A 17,068-nucleotide genomic window follows, 5' to 3' on the forward strand; every position below is an offset into this window, starting at 1 on the left:
TCTCAGTGTACCCTTGACAGTGTTAAGATTTGGACAACTTATGCTTGGCTAGAAAAAAGGCTGAACAGCTTTCACCTTTGCTGTCTCAGACATATCCTCACCATTTCCTGATGGTACAAGGTCACTTACTTAAAGGTCCCAGAGTGTGCTGATTGTCAGCATACACTCATTACTAAGCCATCCGTGTCTGCTTTGGCTCAGCCACTTTTGGATAAATGATGGCTGTACACCCAACACATTCTGTACCACGAATTGGCCACTGCGTCATGACATTCTGGGCATCCGTACTTCTGCTACAAGGACACCTACAAGCGAGATATGAAGATGGTAGACAACTGCAGTGGCCAGGACCTCCTTTAGGCTGACCTGCTCAGAAGGGTATTGGAAGAGATGAGGAGAAACAATGGTTAGCTGGCTGAGAAAACAGGCCTGTGATTCCAGCACCTTCACAACCTATTGTCTTCAACAGCAGCAAGTGGGCACAGGCTGCCATGCCAAAGTGGGGATCCTGAGTGGATTCCATATTAATCATCATCCCAAATAGAAGTTTTAGAGTCTTGCAGCTCCATAAGTCACTTATCTACTTTAGAAAAACATCCTGGAATTTTGAAGCAGTTAAGTAGAATTGAGTATAAAGCAACTGATCTGCAGAAATATAGCACATTGTTAACTACCTTAATTACAGTGGCCTTCCTTGAAATGTACGTAGCTATAACTGAAAGTTGTATGAACTTAACTGGCCTTTCCATTTGCATACTTACAAACCACTGTTGATGTGCTATTTAAAATAAGTTTGTTTCATTGAGGTACAATGAATACCATTTTTTGAGGGGTTAGTTGTCATTTAATCCTCTTGGTCTATTGTAGCTGTTTTGGGTCTGGCCCCTGGACTGCCAGCAAAGTTCGTCATTCACTGCAACGTCCCACAATGGGGAGTAGATAAATGTGAAGAGCAACTGGAAAAAACTGTGAAGAATTGCCTGACCTTGGCAGATGAGAAGAAGCTTAAATCAATTGCCTTCCCATCCATCGCCAGTAGCAGGTAAAATTTATTACTTGTTAGAACTTGAAGGTTTTTTTAAATACTGGTTAGAGAATGTGATTCTGCTTTAATTTAAAAATAAAAAGCACAAATGTGTTGCATTTGAGTTAGTTTATCATTGTTTACAATGACTCAGCAGCATTTATTAGTATGCCATTGTTCCATTTTATTTTGGTCAGGTTGCTGTTTACAAACTATATTTCTTTCTGCTAGAACTTGACCCCTATAGAAGAGGAAAAATGTATTCTGACCTCAAATTTTAAAAATAATCCCCCACCTTTTTAAAAAAAAAATAGGATGTCAGGCCATTTGAAGATATGTTGCTTCCCCTCTTTTCTGGGGACCCATATTTGTGGTCTGAGAACTAGAGGAAGAAAATGGGTAACTGCCACTTATAGCAGCATCCGTGGGTTCATTAGAAACCCAGCAATGTACAAGACTACAAGATTCAGTACTGGTTAGAGCAGGGAATGGCCAACTGGAGAAAAGAAAGTGACTTGAAGCAGTGTTTCTTCCACTGGGACCAAAAACAAAGCTGAAACTACATCTACATCCTGCAATTTCATTTAATGTGGGGAAGGTATCCTGGATCACGGTTCTTGTAAAGGGCGTGATGTCTCAATGAGGTTGTAATTGAATGTACTTCGATTAAAGTTGCCATATAGGTTGAGGTCAACCATGGTGGTGAAAAGTTCTATGAATGTAAACATTCTTTCCCAATGACAAGATGCTCAACACTGAAGTAACTTGAGATGACTGCCAATGAATGTACTGCTCTGCAGTGTATAATAATTCTTACATGTTGGGATTCTTTGCAAGGGCAGGTCCTGCTGTACCAAATTGTGTGTTTTTATCTTTTCTATACACTTGCTGCGTGAAAAATGGTGGAGGATTTTTATGGTGGCTAAAACATACTTAGAATTGCTAGAGTTAGCCCCCTTTTTGAAAAAGCTTTCTACACCCAGGAGAAGTCTACCTTGGTTATTAGGGCATGAAGAAGATTGACCAAAAAGGATTCGATCTTGAAGCCACGGATTTTGTGACCAATACAGTGTGATATTACTTTGATCCCATTGCTTCTGATTTTTGATCGGCTGAAAATGAATGGGGCGTTGGAGGGGAAGAAGAGATCAACACTTTCAGCTTTGCTGTCTTGAAGCAAATAAATCTACATGTGACCAAGCTAATTAATACAAGATTATGGTGTCTACCATTCTATACAGGGTTTATTTATTCATGGGATAGGATCATAATCCCATTGAGGAGATCCACTAGTTCTCTACGTATGACAAGTGTTGGGCTCTTGGAGTGAGAATGAACCTTGCAATGAGGCTCGAAGGACAACAACACAAACTAGACTAGCAATAAATCCAACTTGTTTAAGTGTCTTTTGGACTGCAATATTATCCACAGTCTAAGGCATTGGTGGTTGAGGTTGGAGGGTAGCAAAGGCTACAACTGCAGGCCTGCCAAAACATTGTCAGTTAAGTTAGTAGAGTGGATTCCTTCTTACGGTTTGGAAAATTTACCTTTGCTTAAAGATTGAGCTGCAGAGTTAACAATGCTGAGGAATTCTGTCTGAAAACTATTAACTGGCCATAGGTATCTTGGATCTTGGTTCCTGTAAAGGCTGTGATATCTCAATGAGATTGTAATTAGACTTTCCTTCATTTTAAATTGCCAAGGAAAGCTGGAGTTGGTTTGTCAGGTATTAGAAATGCTCTTTGGGTTGTCTGAATGTACTTCAGCTCATATGCATTTAACAAACCAGTTGTTGAGATTGCTTAGATGTGCACTTTGCAAACCTAAGTGAATACTTGAGGGATGTCTGAAATCAGTGGGTGTCATAAGTGCAATGAAAGAGAAACTGTACTTCCTCCTGGTAACTCTAGAAGATCCTGACAATTGGATGAAAGCAGACATATTCTTCACGTTGGTCCCTATAGGCCTAGCGGTACTTCCTGGATTGTCAGAAGAGTGATGGCCATATATTTAATTCTCAGAATTTTAGGATGAGATTTACTACAAATAGATAAAACCTCCTGCATCTCCCTGAGACTCTCATGGATAACATGTGAGCATAATGCATCTTCCTTACCTAATGCTATTTTGTCCCAAGTGTTGGCTAAGAGTATATCAACTCATCCTCCAGCCTATGGGAGGTTTTTTGATTTGCAGGACAAACATAAAATGGCCCTGATGGCTTTCTTTCAAATTTATCCCATTCAGATGAATCTTGGTTTGTTCTCTGAAAGAGTAGCAAAGGCAGGTCTGCAGCTAGGTCTAGTTGTTGCCTAGAGTCATACATGTCAGTACATAGTGTCTGCCAAAACAACAACGTACATTTTATATAGTGCCTTTAAAGCAAAGTCACCGATTCATGGGAGAATAATTGAAAAGCTGGCATAGAGCCAAAGAAAGAGACATTGAGACAAGTGGCCAAACACTAGATCTAAGAGAGGTTTTAACAGTCTTGAAGGCGGAGGAAGAGAAATTTGAGAATGGAATTGCAGAGCTTGGAGTGTAGATGGCTGAAGACACAGTAGTCAGTGTAGGTTGAAGGAAGTGGAGGTTGCACCAGAGTCCCTATTTTCGATGAGCTGTGGACCGAAAGAAGTTAGGGAGATGTGAGGCCATGGAGGGATTTGAACAAAGTCTCTATGCCAACATTGTTTTTAAGCTCTTTGAGCATTGAAGCATTGTAAAATTAAATTATATTGATTGATTTGTTAAGGCAGTTATTAATACTATACCAAAGCCCAGTGATCAGTGTTGGCAAAACATTGGGAAATATTACCTGCCGTCATAATAACTATTACTTTAAAATTGTAATGGTAATGCAGTTGTTGTGGACAATAATTTCAAAGAATTTATAAAAATTCTTAAGGAGCAATCTCCATTAAAGTGAAGGGTATTTCATTCTTTCTTACTTGAAATCCTAATGCTAAATATGTCGCTGCTTCTCGAATGTAAACTAGTGAAGATTGCAAAGGGCCTATAGTTGCAACAGACTTTCTACACTTTACTAGTGGCCATTGACAGAACCCAGTCTTGCTAAGTATTTTGCAATATAACTACATAAAAATGTTGCACTAATTTAATTTTGGCATGAAGCTGAACCAAAAACTTGGTATGTCACACCTGAGTAGCATGTCCCATTGCCCCCTCTAATTGCTGATCTAAGATACATTGCAGGTATGCCTTTGGAAGACCACCACTTGACTGTCAGGTAAAGGCAGCCATTTGTTTTGTACATAGGGTTAATCTGATCTTCACAATTTAAATCCTCATTATTCCCTGAAATGGGGTGGAAGGAGGCTCGTGCGGAGCATGGATCCATTGGGCTGAAAGGCCCCTTTCTGTTCTGTAATTTTATGCAGGTTTCACGGTGGGAGCTCTCGTAATGCAAATCACCCCCTCCTAAAATTAATAATAAACTCTTTTGTCTTTTGGGGTTGATTTCCATGTCAATGGACAGGACCAGCTCTCGAGCTTCAGGTCGGTCTGCAAACCAATCAAGGTAGGACGTTCAAATGCTTCTATGGTGGTCATCCACATATTTAACATTGTCCTTGAACCTGAAGATTGTTCATTATTATTAGAAAGGGTAGGTTGCCAAGTTTGGTGCCTTGAGAGACACCACCATTGGTACCCAATAATTCCTTTTATCTTATTATATACACTCAATTTTATTGGTTAGTTAGAAACTCCCCTGATCTACCAAAATGACTGCTTGATGTATCATCAAAACCTTCATTTTACCAAATGGTTTATCAGGATGAATACTTCCCATTGTTACAGTAAGTATTAATCTGATTGCCTGATCAGGAATTGTGCAACCATGTTTTCAGCAATTCAAATGCCTCTAGTCAGCTATGGATTGGAATTAGTCAGATGCACAGCTGGAGGTGAACCATTCCATCATGGAAATAGAGCAGGTGGTAGCTTTTTAAATAATAGTTGTAGTACAACAAGGATACAGATCCTTATTTCAATGGCAGGGGTAAAACTAGATCTAAATGAGGGGCAAGGATAGTGACCCCTCTATCATACCAGTTGCTTTAGTGTCATGATCTGCATGTTTCTGGAGCTGAACGTGGATGTTCTGGACAGAGCACAAAGCAACAAACAGATCCGAGTTACTGAAATGGCATCAAGCTTTGATTCTGACAGTCCTGGATGCGTTACATAATGGCCTTGAGTCTGCTAAACACGGAATGGTAATACTGCAAATTTGATCACTGTACCGGTCAGAAGTTGTCATAGGTATTGGACCCATTGGGATTCGGGTGGAATCTAGGACGGAATATATGACCAGGATTTTCCACCTGGTCTCGTGCTTCTTTCTCAAGATATTTTGAGACTACCCTGCTAGCAAATGTGGTAGAAAACTTCCACTTCCAACATTCTCCATTGGATTTGGGCACTGATGCAGCAGTAGTGGAAATGATTTAAATCCTGACTGAAGACTAATTATAAAGGCTTCGTTCTAAAGAAGTGAACCTCATAGCCAAACTGAACTCTTGTCAGCAATTGTGGATGAAAGATGAAGACCAGCAGTCAGACTGTGCTGATTTGGCATGGAATATTTTGCTGAATTATTAGTGCTTATTTCTCCTATGGTTGATCTGAAGTTACAGGTGAAGGGAATGCACTGAAGAAAACTGCTTTTCTCACTCAGTACAAAAATTTTAACCTGGATCAGACACTCAGGATCAGGAGGCCTGTGTGGAAAATAGAAGGGATAAAATAGACCCTGTGAGTAGCCACTAAGACACAACAAAAAGAAATTATATTTTTTCTCTGAACTCTTAACTTTATATTTGAGCTTCTATACACAGATGTCTCAATTGTGGACATTTTGTATGGCAGAAAAGGTTTTTCATGCAGCTGAGCATCTGTGGGGTAACCAATTTAAACCTTTAATAGAGCTAGCCACTTATTACTTCCCACCTCCCCCAGGAAATATTTTTGTTCACAGAAGCTATGTGGGATATTTATTTTACAGTCACTTAAGAGCAAAATGTTTTTGTCTTTGCATTTTAGTTTACTGTAGAGGAGAACCTTGACACATAGTGTCCTTCTGATAACAATCCAAAACTAATCCCCCTTCCTTACACTCTCCACCTTTTGTATCTTCAGAGATGCAGTGGTTTTACATACAACCTGCATGTGTGAAAGAAATTTCTAACCTCGCTGCACTTACCCTCACTGACCATTTAAAATTCTCATCAATCTTGGCCCAATCAGCCCAGCAAAAGTCTTAATTTTAAAAGCTCCATAAATTTTTATACTTAATGAAAATACTCCCACTATTATTAGTCTTGACTTTTACCTGTGTAGTTCCCTATCCCTGACTTCCTTATGGCATGCACTCTATAGTTTTAATTGCCCTTTCTAAAATGTGATGTCTCAAATGACACATTATTGTAATTGGCCTAACCATTGTACATATCTGCAAAGCATTAAAAGATGGTCTTTTATTGGTCTTGGGTACACTTTTAGTGGGTGTACTGCCATAGTAATTAGAAATGAAGCTTGATAAATGAAGTAATAGTTAATTTGTTTTCTTACCTTCAGAAATTGTTTCCCAAAGCACATTGCAGCACAGCTCATCCTCAAGGCCACCTCCAATTATTTTGTTAACACAACGTCGTCATCGCTGAAGAACATATTTTTTGTCTTATTCGACAGTGAAAGCATCGGTATCTATGTGCAGGAAATGGCAAAACTTGACACAAAGTAACCTGTTTTTATCTTTTTTTTAAAATGGAAAGCTGGGGATTTTAACAGCTTTTTGTCTGACAATACAGATAAGTGTGCGTATGTGTGTGTTTAAAAAGTAAATGAGAAGGTGCAAAGTATGAGTTCTGTGATCATGAACATGTTCGAAGTGTAAACTTTAAATACGTTTTTGATAGTACTTCTCCCAAACAGGGAAAAAGTTTTGAAATTTACTTTACAGGAAAAAAAAATCAAAAAACAACCTTGATACTGTGCATCTTTAAATTTCTTTTGGTGATTTTACTGATACTTAAAAGTTTAGTTTTTTTTTAAAAAAAAATTGTGGAAGACATTGTTTTATGACTCCATGTACATGTGGTTTTAAGTATCCCTTTTGTTAAGCTAGTGCATTGGTTTCACATTCCAGTGTGTAACGGAACAATTGGAAAATGAAGCAGCAGTTTGGCTGCATTATGTCTCTCCCTGTACCATTTGCAGTAGTTTGATAGTGTGACAGCTTTTTAAAAAAAATAATAAAATGAAACAAAAAAGTATTGTATCGAGGTTCTGCTATTGGAAAGGAAGGTGGTCCATCATAAGGAAATATGTAGCAACTCTGACTTGCGAAATTGCCAATGAAGTACTTTTTTTTAAAGTGAAAGATGGTAATCATTTTGTGTATAACAAGTTGCAGATTATTTTTTTGTGACGGATAAATTTTGGGCAGGGTGCCTCTTTAACATCTTTGTGTAAGTTGAAATTACATTAAAAGGTCCGCACCTGGAGCACACCATTCCCTCACTCGGTGAGTGCGACCATGGTGACTGTTGGCTTTTCTCAAAAATGTATAAACTAAGCACTCATGGTTTGTTCTTAGACCATTCCATAAAAGAAAGAATAATCCACACTTTCAGCTGTGAAACTCTTCTCTACCATTGTGGGCAACAAAATCAACCCTAAATCTGTTCATATTTGAAAAGTAAATTATATTGAAGTAACTTTCACCCACCTCTCGTGCGTATTTTATAAATTCTCAGCTATAATTTCTTAAATTTGTGGGGACCAGTTTCACTCCTGGGTTTCATACATCTTGGATCTCTAACAATGTGATATTTTTAACTGAAGCTTTCAGCATTCTATTGAGTTAATTCAGCAACAAACAAGAATTGAAATTGTGACCACCTTAACTGGATCATGCTTAATTTGGTTTCACCACTGGAGCAGATTACCTGTCCCAAGTATAAGAGTGGGTTTGGTGTTAGAACACGCTAAAAGAATGATCAAATGTTCAGTGTTTTCAGTTTAGATATCACCAGATGACAAATGCATTAAACACAGGCTACATTGACAGGCTACTCTGGTCCATTCAGATAATACTAACAGCACATCCAACCTCAATCATTTAACTCTTGTTAAGTAGTTTGGAATATTATATCTGCAAGTTAATTTCGTTATTTATCTAAAGGTCTGACAAGAACTGTATTGAAACTTAAAATCCTTTCTTGAATTGGTCAATTTTCTTTCACTTGGAACATTGAGCTGAGCATCAACTTGCTAAATCAACAAACCACCAATTAAATTTCTTTACATTTGATATTTATTACTCTGTAAAAAGTACATTTAAATTGTTTTACCTTTCTTCATTTATATACATTGTTTATGTGTTTACTGTTCTTAACCATCCTTACAGTACAGTGGAACAGATCATGAAAGTTTGCAGATACAGAAGATCCTGCTGACATTTCCCACACATTACCATTAAATTAAAATCAGACAAATGTACAAAATCTGGAACAAAGTAACGTAAGGACTTTTAAATATAGATTCTGTTGGTCTCAAATTACACAAGCTTTGGCCTTTCATGCCTATAGTAATCAATGTTAGGTCATTTATGGCTAATCTTGGATACCAGCATGGCAAGGGAACTGAGGGCAGGCATGTAAAGCAAGGCTTAACATATCCACTAGCACTTCATATTTAAAAATTTATGGAACTAATAAGGATAGAAGTGAATCTTTACTGCAATTCGGAACCCAGACATTTGTTGACAGTGTACGGTGTAGAGATTGTAGATAACAAGGCTGGGAAAAAGGCTAAAATAATCAAGAGTGTTGCTAATTGAAAGGAAGTAAATTAGCATTTGAAATGGAGAGGGGTGGGGAATGTGGGTCATGCCTTGAAAAAGGAAGTAAACTACACTAAATGGTGCTATTGAGTATAGACTTCACAATTAGAAATAGTTTAATTCAATCATTGTCACAAATTTCCTCAAAAACCATCTTGAATTTTATTACAGCAAAACTCTCTGATTAACCATCCAAAAGAATGGTAATGCAGAGTCCTGTTGTACCATTAAATTAGTTATAACAGATCAGCCACTATGGCATAAGGAGCTACAACACAAAGGTAGGATTCAAAAGATATTTTAAAACAATGTGCATCTTCTGGTTTGTAAGGAAAGTCAATCCAGTGATTAGTTGTGGGGGCAGAACATTACAGCCGAGATGAATAGTTCACTTGCAAATTATAACATGGCTCATACAGTATTTTAGAAACGGATAACTGGAACAGACATCTGTGGTACAATACACTGCAGTTCTTTTACATCTTCAACATTCCACTTCTAGGATGTTTGAAAATTAAATGGTTCTTACAGTAGTAGGTAAGAACAGCTGCAATGCTATTTGTGGAGCAGTACGCTATGTTGGTGGATGCATCTTGTTTAATACAAATCGCACACCCAGCTAGTGTTTGATGATTGGTTTAAAATAGGTGAACTGTAATACAAATGTGGACAAAAGGAAGTGACTCATAATAGTGTGCCTACAAAACAATTGCTGGGTGTGCGAAAAGCACAGACAATTCACAGAAATATGTATTAAAAGAATTGGTTCTTGGCCAGCCTTGACCTATTAGTTCACCTCTGATGCAGTGGAGGTGGTAGCAGGCCTGGGCGTGGACAACAGTGGAACAGGAGATGTAGCTTCAATTAAAGCTGGATTAAGTATGATAGGCAAAGGCATGGATGGAACACCAACTTGCAGTGATGAAGTAAGAGGTTGCAGAATTAATGGAGACTGAGCAAGTGACTGATTACTTTCTGGCCCAACACTCATCTTCACTGGTGTAGAGATCGGAGTTGTTACTGGAGTAAGGCTGGGAGTTCCTCCAAGTCGTACGTTTTCAGTTTCTGGGAGACAAATCCATTAAACCAATATATTTCAAATTTTACAGCTTTTGGACAGTGGCAAAATCTTCAGCTAGAAGTGATGCTGAGCAAGTTAAAAATAGACTCAAAGTTACTAAACTCCCCATCCCACTAACTTTACCTGGCGAGTAGTTCCCCAGGTAATGCAAGTATGTGCAAGCTTGGATATTGAGGTAAAATTTTCACTTTTTGGACAATCTGAGCAAAATTACACAAAGTGAGGCCATGGATCAAATCTCTGCTCAAACATAAAATCCATTAACCAGCATAATCAAGCAGTGTAATAGAAAATAATAATTTTTCCCCGTTACATTAAAACATATACTTTGACATATTTAAGAGTAGTAACCTGTTGCAGTTCTATTAATACAGCTGAAAAAAAAAGGTTTATCATAAAAAAAAAAACTTGTCCATGAAAATGACAAACTAGAGCCACAGCAGGTTTGGTACCTTTTCAAAAATTGAGTTTCAGTTCACCAAACACATGTTGATTTTAAGGCCTCCAAACAACCACCCTTTGGCGTGTGACTGGATTCAAGCTTGATGTTTTGTAAAATTTTGCTAAGGGCTGGGCATTACTTAAGTTAATAGAGTAATTTCAAACATAACTATTTAATTAATTCATGGCAAACAATTATTTGATGGTATGGAACTTGCTGGAAAAAAGAGACATGTCTAAGCTTTTTGTCTTGCACTCATCAGGGCTCTCGCAAGCTAGATGCAGAAATAGGGCGCATTAAAGGCATCCTGAGGATAATAGCTACCCAACGAGCCCGAGGCCGTCACTTTCAGCCCTAAAAAGTGTCCAGTTTACCTCATTACTCTGGCAGGGCAAGGTATCTTAAAAATTTGAGCAACAAGTGAAGCTAGCTGTTTCACATTGCTAGGATGCTGTAACAACATGAGTTGTATTCACCACTAACAGAATGCTACCATCAAGCCAAAGACATTTTCTGCCTTTCCCACAAATGAGTAATGTGGTATAGATTCCAGTATGATGCTAGGTATGTAGACCGTTAGTCCTAAAGACAGGTGGATCGTATCAGACATCACGTCCCGGTCGCTGTTTGCAATGGGCAGGGTACAGACTGTATCCAACCAGCCCATGCTTGCAAAACTCAAAACACAGTGTCCCAACATTAGATGTGAATTTGAGATTGGACAACATTTGCTAAATAATCCTCAATGTGCTAAGAATTACGCTGACTACCAATTTAAGATCGTCAGGCTCGCAATGTGGCACATTTGCGCATACTGGAAGCTACATATATTAATATATAGGGTCCTGTTCTTTGCAGACAGAAATAACATGTACATGCACTTCACCTGTTTCAGCTAAACAAATAATTGACAGCCATTTGCTGGCTCATTTCTCAGGACAGACCAGTCAGGGTCAAACTGCCTGGTTTAGATTTCAACCAATGCTTGAGTTAATTGACAGTCACCATCAGTGGTGCATTCTCCATGGGATCACCACTTGCCAACCAATCAGCACTCTCCATATACAGTATAAATTCCACACACATCCCCCCCCCCCCGCCCCCCCCACAAAATATTGGTATCCTTGCAAGTGTCCTGATGAGTGCAAGATAAAATGCTTAGACATGTCTCTTTTTGTCAGCAATACTTAAATTTAATATATTAAAAATGGATGCAATGGGCCAAATGGCCTCATTCAGTGCCCTAACAATTACATTAATTAATTCTGGTGAACTATGCCCAAGCGGAAACTCTGTCCTAGGCTGCCTGACTACAGAAAACCATCACAATCCCCATATGCTATTTCCTACAGAAATAGAAATGCTGGAAAGTTTGACAGCTTCTGGATACATATTGTACTGAATCCAAACTCCAATTCAAGATCATAATATTGAATGGTGGAATGGGACTTTAGGCCTGCAGAACTTTAAGACCCGATGAAGTTCCTGAACTGAATGGCATGTACTCACCTTTGGCACTAGCCTCGGCAAGGTTTTCTGATGCAGTTACTTGACTGGTGGATGGGTTTGCTTCTGAACCTGGGACTGTAGATGTTTGTGCACTGCTAACCTGCTGCATTAAATTTGGAGAAGATGGCTCAACTGCTGGACCAAGGACAGGATCTACAAAATAAATCAGTAATTTTCTTAGAAAGGTTTGCATTTATTTTTGGGTCAAATTCTTTTTAAAAAGAATTTTAGGTTTCTTGTACACTGTAGCTGTGAATGTAAGAACCGAAATTAGATTTTGGAGCCCAGCAGTAGAAATCATTTCTGCCACCAAGGAATCAAAGATTATATTGTGTACAAAGTCTATTACCTATTTGAGACTGTAGAAAGTAAATAACAAACTTGCATTTATATATCATTTACAACCTCAGGACATGTTGAAGCACTTCACAGCCAAAAAAAATGTAGTAATCAAGACAGCAGATTTGTGCAAAAGGTCTTTGAAGCGTTATGAGATCTTTCAAATTCACCTACAGCCTTGGTTTTACAGAACATCTGAAAGACAGCACACAGACTGTGTAGCGCTCCCTCAGTAACTACTCTGGAGTGCCAGCCTAGTTTGCGTCTAAGTTTCTGGAGTAGAGCTTGTCAACTTCCAACTTAGGAGTTGAGAATGCTATGGAACTTTGGTAAACTCAGTTTGAACCTCTACTGAAGTCAATTTCCATGCCATAACCCTAGCAGTGAGATGACACCTGGTACTGTCCTGCTATTATTCACCAATGTTATATCAGGACTATTCCAAGAATTATATGGTCAGTTTTTTGTATTGCCTTAATACTGTTGTTGCAAAATCTATTATGTGAATGAACAAGGTGCTCGTTCCATTTAATCAACAAATGTTACAGGAGCTCTGCAATCAATTTAAATAAATACTGAAGCAGTGTCACAGGTGAGACTGTGCAAGAAATCTAATGAAAATTTAAACATTAAGACTTCCAATAGGTGGCTCAAGAGAGACACCAACAAAAGCTTGAACCAGTTTGAATATCTGTTTCAACAATTAGGGAAGAGTGTATATGCCAAATTTGTCTTTCAAAAGACTACCACTCAAAGATATTAATAGTCTGTAGCACCAAAACTGATTCATAATTTTTTGTTTAAAATGGTAAAATCCACTGATTGCACCAATTCATTCATTTGCACCAACTCTGAATGGACTGCAAATTTGTGCCTAAAATTTTAGGTGTCATTTTTGTTTTATGGCAATAGCTTCATTGTATTTTCAGTCCCTTGCAATGCATCTTCATTAAAAATTTAAATTATTGCATTTTCTTCAACAGGTTATGCATAATGTGCATAAATGGTTTGATGGCTTTAAATTTTTATACATAAAAGGGTACTTAAAAGTGGTGCAAAGTACCACTTTCTCAGGATTTAATTGTTTGCACTGATTTTTAACTGGGCTGTGCCAGTTTCTGCATTGACATATGCTCAAGATCCTCAGGAAACTTGCTAACTAAGGTCAACATAAATTTTGAGAACTTGGTCATGCCATTTCAGCCAATATATTTTCAGCACAAGCACTGGAAAGAATGTAGAATGACACTATTTAATTACTACCTGCATTCAGGAGGTTTTTATGCTAAGTTGTGAGCAAGTGGGTCACAACAACTTAGAATACCAAAATATCAAATCTGTGGGGTAAGCGTGCAATAGAAGCTTTTTACCTTGAATAACAGTTTGTTTGAAGAGTTCATCCTTCAGCTGAGGCAAGAAACAATCTATTCTTTCCCACGTAATCTCCCAAAGCTGGGAATAACCACTCCTTGACTCAGCACAATGGAAAATACCAGCTGTATCCATAACCAGAAGCATGTTCTTCAACGATTCTGGAATTGCTTCCAACTGAGCAAGAAAGAAATCGGCATAGCACAGCAGGATGAAAAAAATGGCAAGTGTTAAGAATTTTTCATGGCAATTTCTACAATAGCAATTGGAATTCACTACTTGCTTAACAGGCATATCCAGCACACTTTGTATCGGGGTTGTATAAACTATGGCTTATAAGCCAATTCCATTCTGTAAATCTAAAGCAATTCAGTTGTTTGTACTTATATTTCTTTCTCTTGGTTAGAATTATGGAAGTTTACATGACAGAAGGAGATGCATCTGTGCTGGCTCTAAAGCAATGCAAACCTCTTCCCACTGTTAATTTCTTATGTTTCGATTTCTGTGATCAATGGGTTTGGAAAACAAAATGTTCTCAGTACAGTTGCCTCAAATGCTAAATCAGAACACCAAGGTCTATTAACATCAACATTGGCCATTAGGGCCAGCTGGTATGCAAACAAGAGACTCTCAAAGTCAAACTGATAAACTCATGTTGTACATAAAATGCCTTGGAGACATTTACTCACTGAATATACATTTAATGATATATGAATAATTTGTTTCAAGATAGCCAGCTTTCAAAGAGCATCGGTAATTTATCCTGCTTCTGAAAAGAAATTCTTTGCAGCATCATTTAATGACTAGCTACTGCTTGAAGCTACAAGGGTTATATAATAAAATATGTGCTTGTGCGATCCCAAATGACTACGTTTTAAATGTGAGATTAGATGTGCACATTCATCAGTTTCTCTAATGCTTTAAGGGGATCTCTGACATCTCCCATTCAGTAAATTGCTTTTGGCAGCCAACGGGTTACTAACGCTTACAACTGTGTGAAGCAAACAATTAACTCAGAAGTTGAGACTGAAGAGTCGATGCAATCAATCCTTTTAATCTGTCCAATGCCAAATTACTGAACTGTAATCTATTAACTTTGGAATTAATTCAATAACATTTCCAATTATTTCAACAAAGTCCTTTTAACAATTAAACCTACTTAGTCCTAATTATGAAGCTTCAATTAAGGTCCAGTCTACTGGCATCCAAATCCCAGTTGAATGATGTGTCATTCACAAGTCTATGTCCAAATGCAGCAAGACTTGAGCAATATCCAGGGTTGGGCTGACAGGTGGCAAGTTACATTTGCGTCACACAAGGGCCGGGTAATGACCATCTCCAACAAGAGAGAATCTAACCATTGCCCCTTGACAATCAATGGCATTAGCATTGCTGAATGCCCCACTATCAACACCCTGGGGGTTACCATTGACCAGAAACTGAACTGGACTAGCCATAAAAATACTGTGGCTACAAGAGCAGGTCAGAGGCTAAGAATCCTGTGAGTAACTCGCTTCCTGACTCCCCAAAACCTGCCCACCATCTACAAAGCACAAATGAGGAGTGTGATGGAACACTCCACTTGCATGGAGCAAATGTTACTCCACTTGCACTCCACAGCTCCAACAACAGTCAAGCTTGGTACCATCCAGGACAAAGCAGCCAACTTGATCGATACCCCTTCCACAAACATTCATTCCCTCCACCAACGACGAACAGTGGCAGTAGTGTGTACCATCTACAAGATGCGCTGCAGAAACTCACCAAGGCCCCTCAGACAGCACCTTCCAAACCCACAACCACTACCATCTAGAAGGACAGGGCAGCAGATAGATGGGAACACCACCATCTGGAAGTTCACCTCCAAGCCACTCACCATCCTAACTTGGAAATATATCACCGTTCCTTCACTATCGCTGGATCAAAATCCTGGAACACCCTAACAGCACTGTGGTGTACCTACACCACATGGACTGCAGTGGTTCAAGAAGGCAGCTCACCACCAACTTCTTAAGGGCAACTAGGGATGGGCAATAAACGTTGGCTTAGCCAGCGACCCTCACATCCCGTAAATGAATAAAACTAGTTTGCAGCACAATAAATGCAGAAGAATTAACAGGAACATTATTTTTTTGTTATGTTGTAATCATAAATGGATTTCACAGAGATATCGGATAAAGATGGACCTTAATACCCACCAAAGGGAGATAATTCAACATATAAAAATTGTAGCTAAAATTAACAAATACAACTTGCATTTATATAGCACCATTTAAGTTAGTAAAAAGTCCCAAACCGCTTCATAGGAGCTTTATCAGACATAATTTGACACTGAACCACATTAAGTAGATACTAGAAAAGGTGACCAAAAGCTTGGTTAAAGAGGAAGACTTTAAGTGTCTGAAAGGAGGTGAATGTTGCAGAGATTTAGAGAACAGATCCTAGAGCTCGCGGCTGAAGGCATAGCCACCAATGGTGGATCAATTAAAATTGAGAATATTCAAGAGGCCAGAATTGGAGGAGCACAGAGATCTGAGAGTTGTTAGACTGGAGGATAATACAGAGATAAGAAGGGATGAGGCCATCTGAAAACCAGTGAGATAAACGACTGTGTAATTAATTTTAAATTGTCTAAGATTATGGAAAGAATTAAACCATCTTTTTATGAGAAATATCCTCATTTTAGAATACAGCAAGCATTTTGTAATTGGGTTTCATGCAAATTTTGATAAAAGTTTTTCCTACCAGTAAGTCACTGGATCCTGCATGCATGTATTTATCCATGAAGTCCAGGATCGTTAACCAAAGGGCAGCAAATGTTGGCAGAGATAACAGTGGAGACAAGTGTTGGAGGAAAACCTTTAGGTGAGCAGAAAAGGTAAACCTTTACTACAGAAAGTCAGTTGTTCTCAAAAAATAGAGACAAGAGAAATGTGCTGGCCACTTCTGCAAACAGATCAAAATAACTGCTAGGCTCAAGTAGTACGATCTTATATTTGAACCTTATGAGAATAGCAGTAATGAACAACAACTGACAAAAGATCTTCCAGTGATATGTTAGGGCAATTATCTTTTGGCCACTGTTGGACCTGCACGATTGAAGTATTTTTGGCAGAAAATGCACAGAACAGTTCTTATTGGGATTTTCTTGTATTGGGAACGCACCCCCTTCAATAGCAGAACATGCAATCATATCTCACACAATTTCTAATACATCGCATTTAATATTGCCAATTAATTAATGCAAAATTATACTATTATGATCTGATGGAAGATGCAGAGCCAGGTTTATTAACATTCCACTAAATTAGCTCAGCTTTGGAGGAAAATAAAATCACTATGACTGTAGTTTAAAAAAGAACCTTTGTTTATTTGATTTCCAAACACTTTATATTGGCTGAGTGGAAATTAAAATTGGCAGAAAGTAGAAGTTGA

The 17,068-nt window shown here is 38.3% G+C and overlaps 2 protein-coding genes across 10 annotated transcripts in view; one reads left to right on the top strand and one right to left on the bottom strand.

The window, feature by feature from the left end:
* LOC121270945 (core histone macro-H2A.2) overlaps positions 1-7,770 on the top strand; it is a 32,398-nt gene extending 24,628 nt beyond the window's left edge. For 3 of the 4 annotated variants that reach the window (XM_041176624.1, XM_041176621.1, XM_041176625.1), the window contains 3 exons: positions 868-1,042; positions 4,521-4,562; positions 6,623-7,770. In XM_041176624.1, the coding sequence (XP_041032558.1) occupies positions 868-1,042; positions 4,521-4,562; positions 6,623-6,788 (383 nt within the window). In that variant the 3' untranslated portion in view covers positions 6,789-7,770. The remainder of the gene's footprint in view (positions 1-867; positions 1,043-4,520; positions 4,563-6,622) is intronic. The other variant, XM_041176623.1, reaches the window with a different exon arrangement.
* Positions 7,771-8,345: 575 nt separating this feature from the next.
* Positions 8,346-17,068, bottom strand: part of gbf1 (golgi brefeldin A resistant guanine nucleotide exchange factor 1) — a 203,183-nt gene continuing 194,460 nt past the window's right edge. For all 6 annotated transcript variants that reach the window (XM_041176616.1, XM_041176619.1, XM_041176618.1 and 3 more), the window contains 4 exons: positions 16,379-16,492; positions 13,633-13,810; positions 11,924-12,076; positions 8,346-9,956 (listed from right to left, as the gene is read on the bottom strand). In XM_041176616.1, coding sequence (XP_041032550.1) covers positions 9,679-9,956; positions 11,924-12,076; positions 13,633-13,810; positions 16,379-16,492 — 723 coding nt within the window. In that variant the 3' untranslated portion in view covers positions 8,346-9,678. The remainder of the gene's footprint in view (positions 9,957-11,923; positions 12,077-13,632; positions 13,811-16,378; positions 16,493-17,068) is intronic.

This window comes from Carcharodon carcharias, chromosome 28 (assembly GCF_017639515.1).
Source record: "Carcharodon carcharias isolate sCarCar2 chromosome 28, sCarCar2.pri, whole genome shotgun sequence".
In the NCBI taxonomy this organism is placed as follows: Eukaryota; Metazoa; Chordata; class Chondrichthyes; order Lamniformes; family Lamnidae; genus Carcharodon; species Carcharodon carcharias.